The sequence below is a fragment of the Lontra canadensis genome, unplaced genomic scaffold (assembly GCF_010015895.1).
Source record: "Lontra canadensis isolate GAN:19392208 unplaced genomic scaffold, GSC_riverotter_1.0 scaffold85, whole genome shotgun sequence".
Taxonomy (NCBI): Eukaryota; Metazoa; Chordata; class Mammalia; order Carnivora; family Mustelidae; genus Lontra; species Lontra canadensis.
The window spans coordinates 8,669,539-8,687,913 of NW_022631079.1; the positions used below are offsets into that span (position 1 = coordinate 8,669,539).

Below are 18,375 nucleotides of genomic sequence, written 5' to 3' on the forward strand. Positions count from 1 at the left end.
CACCTAAGAATTTCCACAAGACGCACATGGTCCATCTCTCCTCTTTTTTCAGTGACTGAGGCTTTGCATTCCTGACAAATAAACCCCAAACCAGCCAAGGCCTTCGTCCGGTGAAACCCACTGTTGGGCACAATGAAGCCCCATAAATTAGCCTCATAGAGATGTTGACACTTCAAATGTGATGTTACATTACAAAGAACAGACAAACTGTCCAGTTTCCCTTTCCCTTTTCCTTGTTTTATGTGAAAATATGCACATTTCCATTTGTAAAAGAATTTCTGGAAGGTTGGATATGTTTGGAAGATACCTGGTGTATCTTTGTGTCCTTATAGGCGACTTCCACTGACAGTGCTTAGGGACTGAGAACAATAGGATACAGGATCAGAAACGTTCAGCCAATAAATCTTTCCCTTTCTCCAGATCACAAACTTCAGATGCATCTAAAATACAATGCAGTATCTGGGGCACCTGGTGGCTCAGTCAGCTGGGCATGCAACTCTTGATTTCCACTCAAGTCATGATCTCAGAGTCGTGGGATCGGGCCCTGTGTCGGGCTCTGCACTGGGCAAGATTCTCTCTCGCCCCTCGTCCCTCCCCACCCATCCCCACTCACACACTCTCTTTCTCTCTAGAAAAGAAAAGAAAAAGAAAAAAAATGAAAAAATAAATACAGTGCAGTACCTCAGTGTTCCTATAAAGACTCAACTGAATCCAGCGGTCACAAAAAAATTTTCTCAAAGCAGAACATTAAGAAGGAAAGGTCAAGCCACAAAGTCCTTCCTTGCTCCAGTTACAAGAGAAAGGTCAAGAAGCAAGGGATGCCACAGCCCAAGACAAGCCCAGACCACCAGCTGTCTGTTCATCCACACAGATTGGCCAAAGTCCCAACGGTAAGATGGCAGAGGGTCATTCCTCCATGACCTGATTCGGGATGGACAGTGAAAGTGGACAGGGGATATTTATTGCTAAGTCAATGGCACATACCCATCACCATGTAAAGAGTCAGAAATTTAAGTACCTCTGAGGATGACAGAGAAATTGTCACTGGATGTCACGACCCCAGAATGGGTTATGAGGTGAGACCTTGTTACAGCCGTCATTGTTCCCTGGTCTGCTAAGGCCTCACACACACACAACGACCTTTGCGAGATTCGGAGCATAATTTGATGTTTCCCAGCTCTGCAGAGCATGTGTGCTGGTGGACAGCACCACGATTCCACAAAAGGAATCCAGATGACAGCAGCTTCCCACTACCCTCCCCGGCAGGCACCAAACTCTGTAGAGGGTAGAGCAAAACTACTGTCAGAAGAATAATTTACAAACAAAGCTCACACTGAGGAGAAATAGAAAAGGAAAAAGGGAAACCTGCACCACATGTAAAAAGGCTATGAATCTGCGAGAGGAACTTTGTCACGGAAAGAAATCAACAGAGCCCTGCTTTATGCCTGTTGTCCTGCCATAATTATCAACATCATCCCCTCCGTTCACTAAAGTGTCCTGGTTTGGACAATAAATTATATGTCCACCCTAACTGTAATAGGAAGGCACCCTAATCTGTCCTTATGGGAAAGCATGGCAACAAAATGTCACTGGCCACATGGTGAGCGGGAACTTGCCACTGAACCTCCATCAGAAGAGCTGGCTAAGGAGGGTCTCGGAACATGGGACACTGGCTGTCATGAATACAGCATACTGCTACTGAGCATGGACTGGATAAAGTGGGTTTCTCTGTTAACACAATACACATTCCAGTTCCAATGGATGTCCATTAAGAAGATAATTAAAGAGACACTGGCATACACGATTCTTGGGACTGGATAAAACATCTCTGGCATTGACGTCTTTGGGTCTCAAAGTTCCCACTCAATTTGAAACTGACCTGCACCCCTTTCCCCAGAACAGAGCTGGGGAATCCAATGGACCATACAGACGAGGGGCTCTGAACAAGGGATTCTTCCCCTGTGCATACAGCTTTGAACACAGCACATCGACTGAGAATCGGGCTGCATGTTCACCGGTCCTAGACCTGCCTCTCCTGCTTTTCCTTCACAACAAATAATTCTCATCTCCTTATTTAACATCAGTAAATTGGGGTGTTTTGGTTTTGTGTGTTTGCCACAGCCTGGTGACAGCATTAGCTGGGTTGTTTGGAAAGAGTATATTCCTTCTCTAGGAAAAAAGATGCAGTTATGTTGGTATAAAAAGGATACGTTGGTTTGAATCAGTGCCTGGAATTGCTCTGTAGGAATCAAGAGGGTGTTTACAATGGAGTACGTACAAGTCATTCTGAATTTACACATTAGTTACAGATAATGTGCTGTGATTGCAAGATCTTACACTATTTTTGCTACTCAGTGCCAAATTTTAATTACAACCAAAAAATAGCAAACTGGTAACGAAGAACAGTCATTATACTCTCTCATGGGATGTTTAAACTTTGTAATTCCACTCATCTTAGAGACACGATTTGTTATTGGAAACTAAACTAACAAGACAGTTTTTCTGCACATCAACACAATTTTATGAAAACATGTAAGAAAAGCCCATTATGCTTTTTTTTCAACACATTGCCTCCAAATCTCTAGGGTCCTTTATAGACCAAAGGTTGTTTCATTAAATTGACTATGCATATTAGGAAAGATTGATAGTTTGTACATAAGGAAAATTTTAAAATCACTGGCAAGATTATTCTTGGCAGCTATAGGATATTTATCACATCTTTTATAATAGCAAAAAAATGGGCACCATCAAGTTGTTGCTCAACAGTAAAACGGGATGGCAGATTTAATAAGTGAAACATGGTGTTGTACACATCAAAACCACATGGCAATAAAAATTTAATTAACTTTACCTATAAATACTCACAGGGCTGGATCTCCAAAACTAATCTAGAACAACAGTGACAGCAATAACAATAAAAAGAACCCAGAAGAAGGCACATGGTAGTGCTCTATTTGTAAACTGAAAAGCAAGGGAACACAAAACACTACTGTGTGAAGTCACTTACATGGATATAGCTTCTAAAGAAAAGCAATACATTAAAAATTACAAACTTTCAGTTGTAAAATAAATAAGTCATAGGGATGCAACATACAGCATGGAGTTTACAGCTAATAATACCTTATTGTCTATTTAAAAGCTGCTAAGAAAGTAGACCTTAAAATTTTCATGACAAGAAAAATTATAACCATGTATGGTGGTGGCTATTAACTAGTTATTGTGGGATTATTTCCTAATGTATACAAACACTGAGTCATATGTTCACATCTGAAACTGACATGGTATTACACGTTGATTAAAACATAAAAAGGCGATACAAAGATTAGTAAAAAGCGGGGGCAGGGTAATACTTAACTGGGGGAGTGTGAATTTAGAGGAGTGAGGGAGACATTAAAAACATTGTAGCGTTTAATTGTGTACATTGGGGGATTAGCCCACAAACACTCTTTCAAGAAACATGAGTAGTATTTTAAAATACATACATGAATTACATAGTGACTTCATATCACGTCAACGTGTAAGTATTTATGGAAAGTACCTGTTCTCATGCAGCTGTGCATTGCACACTTGGAACATGCCCAATGCTCAAATATGAGAGAAGACTGTGTGGTTTTAGAATATATATATATATTTTTTTTTTTAACTTTTTATTTTAATACAAAATAACAAGCATTCCATTTTGCACCATTAAACAATACAGCAAGGATTTTTCTTCCTGTCCCTTTTAGTGCTTCAAAATCTTTTACATTTTAAGTTACAGCTCCCAGATAAATTCTTTATTTAGTTTTGAAGGAGTTGTTTCCTCTGCAGAGCTCTAAAATCCATCATAAGCATAAAGGTTTAAAAACCTGTCTGGGTCAGAGGTGCACCATATTTGGCAGGTGGGGAGAGTGAGCAATCCAATGTTCTAATGCTCCTGGCTCCACTCCATGCTCACAGCGATGCTTGTTTTAGGGGGCTTGAAAGATTAAACACCCTAATGCATGGTGTATGGGCTTACTATCAATTCTTAGGGAGGATTTTATACTTTCTTGTTGGGCTATCAAGTTATCTCCACCATGACCTCAAACTTATTTTGGAAAGGAACAACCATAAAATGTGAAATGGGAGTAAGAGCAAGGACGGCTTCCAGCCACGATTAGAAGGAAGTCTCACAACTGACAGGCCTAAGTTCTGGTGGCTCAGACTTTTCACACGGACGCCTCAGAACGGACATTTGTTACCCTCAGAAGCTCCCCCTCCCTGGCTGCATGGATCCTGGACAGACTCGGTCAAAGTTCTACCAAACAAGCAAACCCGCCATCTCCCACAGTTGGGGTGATGGTCTGGTGTTGTCTTGGTAAAGTTCACCACGAGGTAGTGAGTGAGTGTCAGTAGCCATTAAGTTCCTGTCTTGCTCTGGTGTAGGTAACGGTGTCCTTGTGCCTAGATAGTGGGCAACAGGACCCTTCTTGAATGTTTAGGGCAACAGAGCAGCTGGGGATCTTGGGGAAATGCAGACTGTGGCTCAGGAAGTCAGGAGAGTTATGTCTGCATCTGTGACAGGCTTGAAAGTGGTGCTGCCATGGGTGGCTCCCGGGCCACTCCAGAGGACCTGGGCCCCTCAGGGAGGAGAGTGGCTGACAAAAAGAAGACCACACACGTGCAACAAGGAAACTGTTGCATAAAAACATCTGAAGGAAAGGTTCTAAGGGTTATCTGGCCTCCCGAAAATACTCTACAGTGAAGCACAAAAGGTAAGACAGAGAGTGAGGACCCTCAGAGTGGCCTGCACAGAGTCACCTGGAGAGCCCACTCCCTGGGTGTCAGAGGCAGAGAAAGCAGATCTCTAGGGATGGAGACAGGCCCTAGCATTCTGGAAGCTTTCCAGGTGACTGCAGTGAAACAAGTGCTAAATTCAAAACCAATCTTAGCAAATGCACGTCAAAACAAGGCCCCCCATAGACTTGCATTTTAGGCCATAATTTACCGTCTTTGTCCGGGGCACCTGGGTGGCACAGCAGGTTAAGCACCCTATTCTTGGTTTTGGATCAGCTCATGATCTCAGGGTCATGAGATTGAGCCCCATGTGAGGCTCCACTCTCAATGGGGGATCTGCTTAGGATTCTCTCTCCCTCTCCCTCTGTCATTCCCACTCAGGCTCTCTCTCTAAAATAAGTAAATAAATCCTTAAGAAAAATTTACTGCCTTTGCTCAACATTTTCATTGACTAAACTGAAAGAGAAACCTCACTCTTCACTATTAACCTTCATTTAAAATTGCCGGTTGTCTCAGAAGGCAGGAGCTGGAAAGACAAGGATGGTTTGATTGCCAGCACCACCAGTTCCTGTCACTTACCACCCAAATAATAGGTGTTCCCTGAATCAATCTGCCCATGCAGGAAGTGAGCCACAGAGGCTGCCTCACCATCCACCATCACACTCAGGTGATTTTCTTTCAACGAGAGGGCCACTGAATGCCACTGCCCATCACTTAATCTGGCACCTGGAAGTAAACAAAATTGGGTAAGAAATTCCTAAAAACCTTATAGATGTAGATACGCAGAACCATGCTTGAAAACAATACAATCACCATCTTAGACATACTACCAAACTTCACCTGAAGTTTGAACTCACCTGAAACCCCCCAGGTTATTTAGCTGGCTGGGCAATGGAGACCAACCACAGAGGACAGCTGGCCCTCTCAGAGAGAAAGGGAGAGGCTTGGGACAGATGTGGGCTTGGGGGTTTCTTAACAGGTGATGAGATCACATGGTATCCTGGTCATGTTTCTCTACAAGGAACAGGTTACCTGTGGAGTGAGGCTCATTGAGTAAATGTGTGGTTCCAGAGGGTCCTTGCCTCTGACCTCCCCCAGTCATAGATTGGCCAGTCACGTTCTAACACAAATTATATTCTAGCAAAAATTACTGTGGTCAGTTAAGAGTATTAAGACATATGTACACACGGCAATGCCTGTGTTTCACTTTATCATTGCTCTGTTAAATCAGAAAAGTGTGGGGAGAAAAAAAGAGAAACGAAAGAAAGCTGAATTGAAAGGGGAAAGAAGAATCAAGAGTGGACAGTCTAAACATTCTGCCTTGGACAGCACAATCTTAGTTTCTCCCAGTGCTAGGACTTTAACAGACTAACACAACAGGATCCGGAACGAGCTTGAAATGATAAAATATCTTAGTCCTCTGGCACAGGGCATACTTCCCCCTCTTCTAGTTTGTTAATATTTTAGGATGTTGAGAAGGAGAAGATTTCCCAAAATTGTTGTTATAAAAATAAAATCTTGTCTCTACTTTCACGTATTATTACTATATATAACCTTGGTAGACTATTTAGAAAAATATATCATATATGTTGATGTAACTCTTTAGAAAAAATGTATCAGCAACTTAAGTATTACTAAAACATGAAAATTCATTGAACAAAATGTAAAGTTTAGAAAGCATCACATTAAAGTGTGTGTGTGTGTGTTTGTGCATACTCAATCACTGTCTAAAAATGGACAAAAACCAGTAGGTAATATTTTTAAATGTTAACATTAACTTTGGATGAGGGAATTGTGTTTGCCTTCATGCCCCTATTCCACTGGCCAAATCGAGTCATTTGTTCAAAGGCAAGGGACTCCTCCCTTCCACGGGGAGGCCATGGCCACTGTCAAGGCCCCAGAGACACCTGCTGCTCTGAAGGAGCACAGTGAATAATTGGAATCTTTAGAAATTGTCTTGCCCAACAGGGAAACAGGTCATAAACAAACACTTCAGCTCATTGAAAAACAACAAAGTGAGACTCTTGATTTCTTTGATGTCATGCCCAAGCTCACACATGAGCCTGCCTGACTCTAATTTGATCATCTTGGGGAACTGTCCTGATAGATTAGCCTATACCTCTTGCAAATGAGAAAGGTGCTGACTGCTTAGAGCTCTCTAAGTTTGGAAATCAACCTGCAAGGGTCAGAAGTTATTTTCTAGCTCATGGGGTATCAGCCCCAAAGAAAATACAGCCATGTTTCCAGTGGAAAGTTAACCTGGCATATTTAATTTAGTATTAGAGTTTGGCCCAAGGAACACAATCAACTCCATAAATCCATGTCCCTCCAGTGCTCGTTTATATGTCAACGATACTACAATTAAAAATGAAAATACAGCTTTTTTTTTTGTCTTGGCTTCATTTCTCATCAGTGATGTTGACATGGATTCAAGACCCATATGCATGGGAAATATGTTTCTGGCCTGACCCCGAAGGTCATAGATCCTACTGTAAAAATCACGATGCCTCTGCTCCTCTCAGACTGTGAAATAGGAGCAATGGTACTTCCCAGCACTCCCTTTCAGGGACATTAGCTCTTTGCCGTGTATACACATCTCTCACTTTCTGTGTCACATTTGTGAATCCAAAACTGTTGCAAAGAACCCACATAGGATAGGTTCATGAGCAATGATGAGATAGCCAACAACAGAATATGGAGGACTGCGGTTAGATACTCAAGACCTATAATATGAAACTGGTCCTGAAGGAAATCCTCCAGCCCTGGAGCTGAAGGAATCCACAAACAAGAACCTGGGAGTGTCCCTTCCACTCTTGTCATTCAGTATTTATTTTAAAGTTTACCTAACATTATCTGTCAGGACAGAACCACATTCATTTAAAATCTGATGTTAACACCCGGGTGTGGGCACCTGAGTGGCTCAGTGGGTTAAGCCTCTGCCTTCGGCTCAGGTCGATTTCAGGGTCCTGGGATCGAGCCCCACTTCGGGCTCTCTGTTCAGCAGTAAGCCTGCTTCCCCCTCTCTCTGCCTACTTGTGATCTCTTTCTGCCAAATAAATAAATAAAATCTTTAAAAAAAAATAAAATCTGATGTTAAAATCCCCTCCTGTCCTCTCCCTCCCCCCTCCACCTACCCATCTGTCTAGGACATAGAGGTTTTTTCCTGGGAGAACTTGCAGAAAACACTCCAGAATATCTCCTTGAATGGGTAATAGATACCATTTACCTCTATAATAAAAGACTGTTTTTAATAAAATTTGGCATCCTCATTTAAAAGTGAAATGCCTGCTCTTATGATGATTCTGTTTCTCCCCATCATAATTCTCAGCGTTTGTGTTCCTTTTGTGTGTCTTCTAACCTCCCTACTTCTGACGGAAGGACGGCCTGTCTCCCAGGCAGCACCACAGTCAAAGGATGGATGGAGAAGGGAGGGGCAGGGGTGTTTTCATTTGTGCTACTGGGAACACGATGCTCATTCTCCCACCCACCTCCCAGCTCCACAAAGGCTTCAGTCTGGGGGGCCAGTGATGGTCTCAGGACTAGTTCTGGAATAATGAGAACTAAAGGTTTTGGAGTGACTGCTGACTAGCAGGCACTGGGCTCATGGTCTGTACGCTCAACATCATTGTTTCTACCATCGGTCACACTAGTGTCACTCCAACGACGAGGACCCGAGGCTTGGGGAGAACATGGGTGGCACTTTTTGAGCCCATCAGCCCTAGCAGCACAGAGGTGGTTCTGGAAATGGGCCTGGGAGGCGAGCCCTCTCACGCACCCCTCCCACCAGCTTGTCTCAAATCTTTCCTGATTGCATAGAACACTGCCCTGGGCAGTCAACTCCCTTTGGGAAAGGATGGACTGTGTCTTTTCCTACAGAAAGGGAACCCACATTCCCCTTCCCCCCACTGACCTTCTGTTCCCACCACGCTCCACTGGCCCAGCTCCACAAGTACACGGACACTAGATTGTACACTCTGGACCTTTTTAAATCCCTTCACAATCACAGTGAGGTAACTATTTGGAAAAAGGACCCAAAGCTGGAAGCAGGATGAACAGTGACTGGGTGTCCTTTCCTGGCATTCGGCATGATTACGTCTCACTCAGCCTTTAAACTTTGGTTCTTGGTTTGGTAGGTGCTTTCGCACTTCATCCAAGGTTTGGAGTGAAAACCAGTCGCCATCTGTCTCCTCTTCGTCGCTTTCTGTGCTTCACAGACACCACGCCTTTCTCCAGCTGAAGGCTGGTGGCCCGCTGCCCGGACTGCATCTCTCGGGGACATTTTTCCAACAGCATCTGCTCATTCTGTGTCTCTGTGTCATGATCCTTCAGACTTTTTTTTATCACTGTGACATTTGTGATGCTGATCTGTGATCTGTGATTACAACTCGCTGAAGGCTCAGGTGACACCATTTCTTAGCAATAGTGTATTTTTTTAATTAAGGCACGTATATTGTTTTTCCAGACATAAAATTCCTGCACATTTAAAAGACCATGGTATACTGTAGACATAACTTTTATATGTGTGGGGAAGCCAAAAGAAAAAAAAATCAATTTTGTTCGCTTTGTTGCAATATTTGTTGTACTGGGGTGGTCTGGAACCAGACCTGAGTATCTCAGAGGCAGGTCTGTATTTCAAAGGAAAAAAAAAAAAATCACCCCTCAAATGCTTCTTTATTTTTTCTTTTTAAAGATTTTATTTATTTATTTGACAGAGACCACAAGTAGGCAGAGAGGCAGGCAGAAAGAGGGGGAAGCAGACTCCCTGCTGAGCAGAAAGCCCTATGTGGGGCTCGATCCCAGGACCTTGGGACCACGACCAGAACCAAAGGCAGAGGCTTCAACCCACTGAGCCACCCAGGTGCCCCACCCCTCAGATGCTTCTTTAAAAAGCAGCAAGAAAAATGCACCAAAAATTAACGCGTTGCCCAATGAAAGCTTAAAAAATCAATTCAATAAAATATTTCTATAATATCTCAGTGCCAGCCTTCAAAAAAAGTTAAATAACTAATCCCAGTGTGTTGGAAGGGAGAACGGCGTGTACTCACGTGAAGCAACAGCAAAACACCATCTCTTCATTAATAAGGCACGCAGGTTGTAAATCTACACAAACCAAGAGTGAAGCAATTTCCAAAATCTGACTTGGTCGTGCTTATCTGCTGAGGTCCACAAGGGAACTCCCTATGCCAGTGGTCAGATTTTTTCTTTTATTTATAAAGAGAAACAAAGAGCTACGTTTCATTCCTGGCTTTCAATCCTGACCTGGTAATCTGGGTCAGGCAAGGTGCTCCTTCCGTAGTCAACACTCGTGGAATGACACCCACCTGGCTTTACATTTTCACCAGCACTCTAATGCAAAACAGTCCCCAGACTCTAAGGTTAACACAACCCCGGAAGGGAGTTTAGAAACGTGGGTCCTTCTTGGAAGCCGAGCAGAACATTCGCCCACAGTTATAAGAAGCCTTATCCAAAACAGGGATTCCCGAAGGAACAGAAAATCCGGGAAAAATCGTAACTTCAAATATTATGACTCGTGTGTGTATAGACTCAAAAGACGGTATAAGGAACCTCTTTTCTCAGGACTCCGACTTAGGATACTGTTCTCCAGTATTTCAAGCAGACTGCCAACTCCCTACCATCAGTTGATGACAAGGTTATTTTTTAAACTTTTTGAGAGGTATGTGTGATCTGCAGCTAACTTCAGCTCACACTGACTCATACACCAACAGCCTGGAGGTACCTAGTTCAAAGGTAAAAGAACTCTAGTTCCCTCTAGAAGGATTATGAGTGTCTTACTGATTCAGTCGCTCGTTTAGTGCAGAGGTGACAGAAGGACTGTGCGGTCACAGCAAACGCCTATTACCTGCTGTGACGTCCCTCGCTGGATGTCCGGGTTGGGAGAGACTCAGCCTGAGTTTTCCATCATTAAGAAAGAGGACGAGAGCCGCTGGCCTGTGTTGGAATTGAGTGGTCAGCAGCAGCCCTGCCCTGTTCCACGTTCGGAATTGGAAAGCGACCGACACCTTGTCCTCTCCGATGGTGCCCGGCAGAGCCAAATAACTCCTGGAGCTCAGAAAAGTCACGGGCATAATTTGTGGGTGTGAGCATGAGAAGGACACATTTCCCTGTGAATACAGTGGAAAAGGATTTAGGAAGGGGCAGAAGGGATGCTTTCATGAACAACAAGCTTTCCAAGAGGTGCAGTTTCCTATCAACCTTCCAGCAAGCAAGGACTTAAGAACTAGGCTTCCCTATCCAGCTGCAATCCAGATTTACCTGACAGGTCCCTCAAACCATGACACTGCCCTGGCTGGGCAAACTTCCTTCTGAGACTTTTAGGGCAGTTCTGTCTCCTCCATTTCTGGGCATTGGCAAAGGAATCTCGAGACACGACTTTCCCAGGCCTTGTGCTGGGTGCAGGACACAACAGAGGAGACAGATTTCTTATACCTCGAGGCACTGGCTGTTTACATGGGGCATGGAGCCCAGCACCATGGACAGCGGCTCTGGGAACTTTTCTGCACTCCCCTTGGTTGTGTAAATGCTTACACACTCCTTACTCAGGGGACATGAACATCTGGCTTAGGTAGGCCATGAGCTTCAGCCCATTTGAGGCAGGGGTGTGGCCGGCCTGAGTGGGCTGCCCGCCTCTTAGAGGTTCCCATGGGCCTCGTCAATCAGCACACTCTCCCCAGCCTGACCTCTGACCCGCAGGCTGCCTGTTGCTTTTATTTCATTCTATTTTACTAAAAAACACACCTTTGAGCTTTACATTATATCTACTGCTCCAGGAGCAAACTTACCTTTAGTCATAGTGTTTGGGAAGAAGGAACTTAAGTTCTTAAAAGAACCCCAATTAAGTAGGGCACCTGGGGGGCTCAGTGGGTTAAGCCTCTGCCTTCACCTCAGGTCATGATCTCGGGCTCCTGGGATCAAGGACTCAGTAGGGAGTCTGCTTCTCCCTCTCCCTCTGTCTCTCCCCCTGCATGTGCTCTCTCTCTCAAGTAAATAAATTCTTTTAAAAAATTTAGATAAATTTTCATAAATTCCAGAGGAATATGTGCCCAAACATTGCCCTTCCTCTCCAAAATATATACCATAAAAGCACTGTAATCAAGTCATATGGCATTGGTATGGGGTAAACACAGCAGCGGAGCCCAGTGACTGACCCACAGAAAGATCTGAGACCACGGGTACAGCCAGTACATGGTGAGAGGTTAGATTCAAGCCTGTGCAAGGAGGTTGGGTCTGGTCACTAAACAGCTCAGGCACGAATGGGTACCCACGAGACCTAAAATAACTACTGATCTGCACAAAGAGTAAAGCCCAGACAGTCGAAGACTTAATTTTTTTTTTCAATTTTAAAGTAAATAAATAAATGAAACCACCTTAAAACTTTTTACAGGAAAATCCTTGAGACTGTATCTAGAGCCTAGGGTTTCAGAAATATTTCAAAGCAAGACTAAATATTACAAAGCTATTAAAAAAATACATTGAGACATTGGCTACGTACCAATAAAGGCATTTATATACTCAACATGGCCCATAACATTTAATATAAAAGATATGATATCTGATATATAATTATAACATGATCTTATATTTCATAGAATATTGGTTAATCTGAGAAAACATTTGGATCATGACTGACAAAGGGTGATCTATCAAACCTAAAACTCTTATAAATTGGGGCACCTGGGTGGCTCAGTCGGCTGAGTGACCGACTCTTGATTTCAGCTCAGGTCATAGTCTCAGGGTCCTGGGATTGAGTCCCATGTGGGGCTCCAAGCTCAGTGGGGGGTCTGCTTGAGAGATACTCTCTCTTTCTCTCCTTCATGCTCACTCTCTAAAATAAATAAACCCTTAAAAAAAAATAAAAGCATTCCCACAGGTTTCGCTGAGTTGGAAAATGGAGATGGAGAAAAGCTTACATAAAACAATCCCATTTCTGTAAATGACACTCGATATGGAGGCAACGATATTCACAAAGCTGGGTGCACTGATTGTAGAGGATTCGGGTCTAAGGAACCAAACGTGGAAGGACAGACGCTAGCTCAGTAACACGCTGGCCTGGGGGAACGGCCGGCAGCCGCGTGGAGAGACGGAAGCCTGACAACAGTCCAACCCATCTGAAACGTCCACCTGCTTCGAGATAACATGCTCCTTATTCGCTGACCTAAGTCCCCAGATCCACAGCAGACAGACCCCTGGCCTTGGGGCGAGAAGGTCCCAAACTTTCCCAGTCGCCTGTTCAAAGCCACATCCACCTTCCGAAGAGTCAAGCAAGTTTTCTGGCAAATCTTTTTCTTTCTTAGGTCACAGGACTGATTTTACTAACCTCCCTTTGTGTATCTGTGGGCCTTGGCCTCCCTTTGCAGAACAATGGGACGTTCCTGCACATCAGCAAACAGGCACCAGACCCCCGGGGCACAGACCCTGAAGCACAGAGATAGGGTTTGTGGCCGGAACCACGGTGTCTGCCCGGGATGGAGAAATGCAGCAGACCACCCCCTCCCTTCACCGACCCACTCCTAACCCCTCTGCAAATCTCTGGGCCAGGCAGAAACCCGGCAGCTGGCTTTTGCACAAGAGTCCACCTTCTCCCCAGGTTCCTGGCCTCAAATTAAATTAAGCTCAAATTCCTTTCCAATCCAAATTCATCTCTCGAATACTGGCCTTTCGAGCAAGCGACAGGCAGCTGAGCTAGGAGTTCAGTAACTGGAGAAAGAAGCAAGAGGAAATCAATCCCAACAAAGACCCTGCCCCGAAAAGTCTTTATTCAGATGTGCCATGACACATTTGCTGTTTCCTCACACCTGTAAAAATTAAGAAGCAGGTGATGGGGATGGAGGAGGGCACTTGTGAGGAGCCTAGGTGATGCAGGGAAGTACTGAATCCCTGAACTGCACACTGGAAGCTAATACTACACTGTATGTTAGTGACTGGAACTAAAATTTTAAGAAGTTAAATTAAAAAAATCAAGTTAATTATTTAGTGAATTAAGTCAAAAATGAACTAAAAGGTATACGTGATTGGCACTTTCCCTGCCTTCAGGAGAGGCATATTCTAGACTGGGTCCATCAGACAAGCTTCAGTTCCCTGCTCTTTTGACCTCGCGTGTAGCTTTCTTACCATGATGAGGATCTGTGGTGTGTGTTTCTTGGACAAATCAATGATATCCACTCCATTATAGTAGAGATTTTCAAAGCAGCCGTGAAAATCTTTATGTGGGAATGCCACTGATTTTCCGTGTCCAGGAATCCCTCCAAAGCTGATCTTAGAAAGAAAAAATGACATAAATAATATTGCTTAATGATTTTCTGATTGTCTGCCTAAAACATGTATGCTCAGCAGGTATGGGATAATTGCCTCCAATCTATCTGGCATTATTTTAACATTAACATGTTAATTTCAGGTGAATTTTTAGACATAGATGTACTGGTTCTTTCTTTATTACATTTAGATAAGTAGGTTAAATACCCCTTCTTGCAATTTGCTACTCAAAGGGCTATGTCACTTCAGCTGATGGGGAATGTTGTACATTCATTTCCACGGTCATTCTTGATCTGGGTGACAAGGCGGCTGACCGTGATGACATTCTACTTTACAAACCTTCCTAGAACCCAGCTTCAGCGTCCGGGTCTTTGCCAGGACACTGCTGATGGGATAGAATAATGAAGGCATCAAATAATCTCATTCAGGACCAGGTTCTGCAGCTGGCCTCCTCAGCTGAGGCCACTTACACTAGATGATTGTCGAAATCATCCCCTTTGCTCTGATAGATGTGCTGAGCAGAACTGGCAGAACAAAAGGTGCTCTCCAGTGCCAGTTAGATACATGCGGGCAACACGCTGGGGATGCGTTAAGCCTTTAAATGTCCCTAGAAATGGTATTTTGAATCGCCTGACTCTGGCTCTCTCGTTCCTGGAAAAAGCAGGTTGGAATGTATTGTGATTACTTCTCCAAGCACCCTAGATTGCTTATTCTGTTTACGATCGCCCTAAAACACAGAGATCTCCAAAGGAATGGGTCATGGCCAACACCAGAGATAACACAGAAAGCCGTCCAGACCCGTGTATTTTACCGAGCCACCTGTCATACTGATAGCTCTTCATCCACACACTTCCTGAATTCAACAACTACTTCCTCCCAGGGAAGAACTCACAGCTATGAGTGATACAACACCTCAACAATGCACGTGTGTCTCTCTCTGGGCCGACATCACCCGTGGGAAATGTTTCATCAGAATTCCAAATTACTAGCAATGGGAATTTCTCTGTGTAGCAGTGTTTTCTTAAAACGTTATGTTGTGTTTAAATAACAAAATCTGTAATACTTGTAAAGAAATGTTCACACCTTATAATCAAGATCCAAGTAGTAGGACTTGCCCTCGGCCTGGAAATGCTGACTGTGCCTGTCCACGGTGAAGTGGACATGCGTGTTCCCGAGCTCGATGAGGACAGAATGCCAGTGCTCATCATCCAGCAGGTTGCCCAGGGTGAGGGTCTCTTGGGCATCAAGGGAGGGCAGGTTAGCATGGCCTACAAGGACAGGCGAAGCAAATGAACTGCCCCATCCAACCCGGTACCATGGCTGCCATGTGGGAGGCCAACTCAGTACCATGGCTGCCGTGTGGGAGGTCAACATGTCCCCCAGTCACTTTCCTTGCACACTTCTATCCAGAGAACTGGTCAACTGCCTTTACCTCAGCCTCATGTACAACCTTCTCTCACTCGGGAATGATTTCTTCTACCTTTCTTGTGTTTGTTTTTATTAATTATTGCATTTTTGCTTTTCTTGGAAGTATCTTCTTCCGAGAACCTCATGAAACACACGGCCTCACGGCTCCTGAGAACCTCACGAAGAGCACCACCTCACGGTTTTGGGGATCCACCCCTTGTCTTTGCAATACTACCAGATTGTTTACTGAACATGTGCAAATGGTCTTACACACTAATCGAGCTATAAAACTTGTTACAGTAAAGTACATTCAGGATACATGCGTGTTCTCTGTAGTACACCTCAACTGTGGAGCGACCACGCTTCCATTTGCCCAGACCATTCTGTTTCATGCCCCTTGCTCCAGAGTAATTATTTCTAGGGTCTTCTTTCTTTCTTGAAAGTGTTCTGGTTTCAGGATAAATTAGCTACTTAACTGTGAAAAACTAAGCCTAAAAAGATACTTCCATCTAAAGAGGTATATTTTTGACAACACCCACTGGGAACTTTTTACCTGAATTAAGCAATAAGATGAGCTTTCCTCTAACTAACTGCAGGGTGATGTGTTTGCCGTTTTGTCCTTCTCTGTGGAATAGAATCCCATCAGTCTGCCTGGTTTTAAATTTCAAAGAAATAACATCTTCTGCTGGACTCATGGATTTCTGATTAAACGTGTATAGCAAGAAGCTTTTCCCATCAAAGTTAACCATCTCGGATCCTATAGCGGGAGAAATTAGAAAATAATCTAAGTATAATACATCATTACTCATGCAATCAAATGAGCAAATTGACACAAACACACGCACACATAATATATCTCTGGTCTGTTTAGTGCAGAGGGGAAAAATGGTGCTGCCCATCCTCCCCGATACCTGTAGTTGAGATCCCTAACCTCTACTCTTTGCCTTTTCTGACATTTTCCCTAATGTGTATCAGCTAGAAATACTTCTGTTGACTAAGCCCAATTGTGTCTGCCTTTGTACTGGCCATTTCTCATCCTGTAAACAACAAAGATCGGTAAAACAGTTGAAGTCACTCCCCACGGTGGCACATCATGGCTACAAAGTTGCCATTGTCCCTCAGCTCTCTGATAGTCTTATTTTTCCCACTATCAAGGTCACTTGCATTCTCTTTATTGAAAAAGTTATATTTTGTCATTAATGTAAAAAGAACATTGGTCAAAGCAACCAAAGACAGAATAGGAGACACACAAAGGGATTCATACTACCCAGAAGAATCTCTTGTACTGCTCATATTTCACAAGTAAAAAGACAAGACGTTGCTGTCCTTAAAAAGTCAAAAACCATATGATTTTACTCATACGTGGAATCTAAAAACAAAAGAAATAAATAAACAAACAGAAAGCAGAACCAGACCTATAAATGCAGAGAACAAACTGGTGGTTATCAAAGGGACTGGGTGGGGGATGGGTAAAGTGGGTGATGTGGAGTGGCAAGTTCGGGCTTCCAGTCATGGAGTGAGTGAATAAGTCACGGTGTGAAAGGTATGGCCAAGAAATTAGTCAACGATATTCTAATTGAGTTGTATGGGGATGTGCGGCAGCCACGCTGGTGGTGAACATCGTACAACCCATAAAATCGTCAAATCACCATGTTGTACACCTGACGCTAATGTAACATTGTGTGTACGCTGCACTCAAATTTTTGAAAAAGAGGTTTTTTCAAATGTGTGTGTGCAATAAATGAAGGTGCAAGAGGAAGACAAAGAAACAGGAAGCTGATGTCTTCTGAGCCAATGATACGACACTGAGTTTATTTAACTTCACAAAAGCCTGGGGCCAATGTACACTAGGACCTACATTTCATCCAGACGAACTAAAATGTTTACAGCAAACCCTTTACATTCACAACTCTAAGGAATCCTTTATTTCATGCAGCCACCTTTTGAAAATTCAGGAGTTTGATTCTGGTTCCCATACATGGTAGAAAATATATAAACACAGCAGTGTGTCTAAAAATCATGGAAACAAGCAATTATTCTCCATTGCATAGTTAAATGAACGTCTGATAAAAACATATCCCTTTGTCAAATTCGAATGAGTTGTCCTGGCATTTCGGGTGAGCACAGATCTGGCCCCACCCCAGAACGGCGACTCTGCTGGCCTGGGGTGGGACCTGAGAGTCTGCTTTTCTAACATGTCCCCTAGCGATGTAGATGATGTCAATGCCGCTGGTCTGGTGACTACATATGAGAACCACTGCTCTAAAGAACCTAGATTATATTTCCTGGAACATTCCCCTCAGGCAAAATGGAGTAGTGAAAAATTTATTGGATTTATAGAAACACAAAAGAATGGGCTGAAAATCCTTTCGTTGTAATGTTTTTGTTTCCTCTCCAGTACACTTTCTTTTCATTTAACATGGGTATAGCACCCACTAGGTGCTGGGATGCTGGGAGGAAACCCAAGAGGACAGACATGGCTTGGCCTTCCCAGAGCTGACAGTGCTCCCCTCACCTTCTCACTTCAGCTATCATGAAAAGAACACATTTCACCAGGAATATCCTGTGGTCTGCTTAGGAAACTAGAGACAAGGAAGCTCATAGTCAGGAAGGAGGAAGTGGAGCACAGGGGAGGTCTTCTCTGGGGAAGTGTCTAGAAAGAAAGAGGGTAAGACCTTACCAATCATATGGCATGTGTCACACGCAATTTACAGATAGGCACCCAAAAGCAGCCAACACGGTTCAAACAATGGGCTATACTGTTGATCAAGAAGCCCTTCATGATAAATGTGAAGCCCATGTGATAAGTAAGAGTGTGCCCTGTCACAAGGACGACTTACAACGGGAATGTGTGGACTGGAAACTCAGTTTCAGGCCTCATCAAAGAGAATCAATTCTATAGAATGTTGTTCACTTACAAACGTTCATGAATCAGTCTGA

At 43.6% G+C, this 18,375-nt stretch overlaps 1 protein-coding gene across 1 annotated transcript in view; it reads right to left on the reverse strand.

Annotated features, from left to right (window-relative positions):
- Positions 1–18,375, reverse strand: part of LOC116882593 (contactin-associated protein-like 3) — a 151,556-nt gene that overhangs the window by 70,971 nt on the left and 62,210 nt on the right. The window contains exons 5-9 of the mRNA XM_032883114.1: positions 15,989–16,192; positions 15,112–15,296; positions 13,888–14,031; positions 10,619–10,880; positions 5,338–5,484 (exon numbers count right to left, since the gene is read on the reverse strand). Of these exons, the coding sequence (XP_032739005.1) occupies positions 5,338–5,484; positions 10,619–10,880; positions 13,888–14,031; positions 15,112–15,296; positions 15,989–16,192 (942 nt within the window). The remainder of the gene's footprint in view (positions 1–5,337; positions 5,485–10,618; positions 10,881–13,887; positions 14,032–15,111; positions 15,297–15,988; positions 16,193–18,375) is intronic.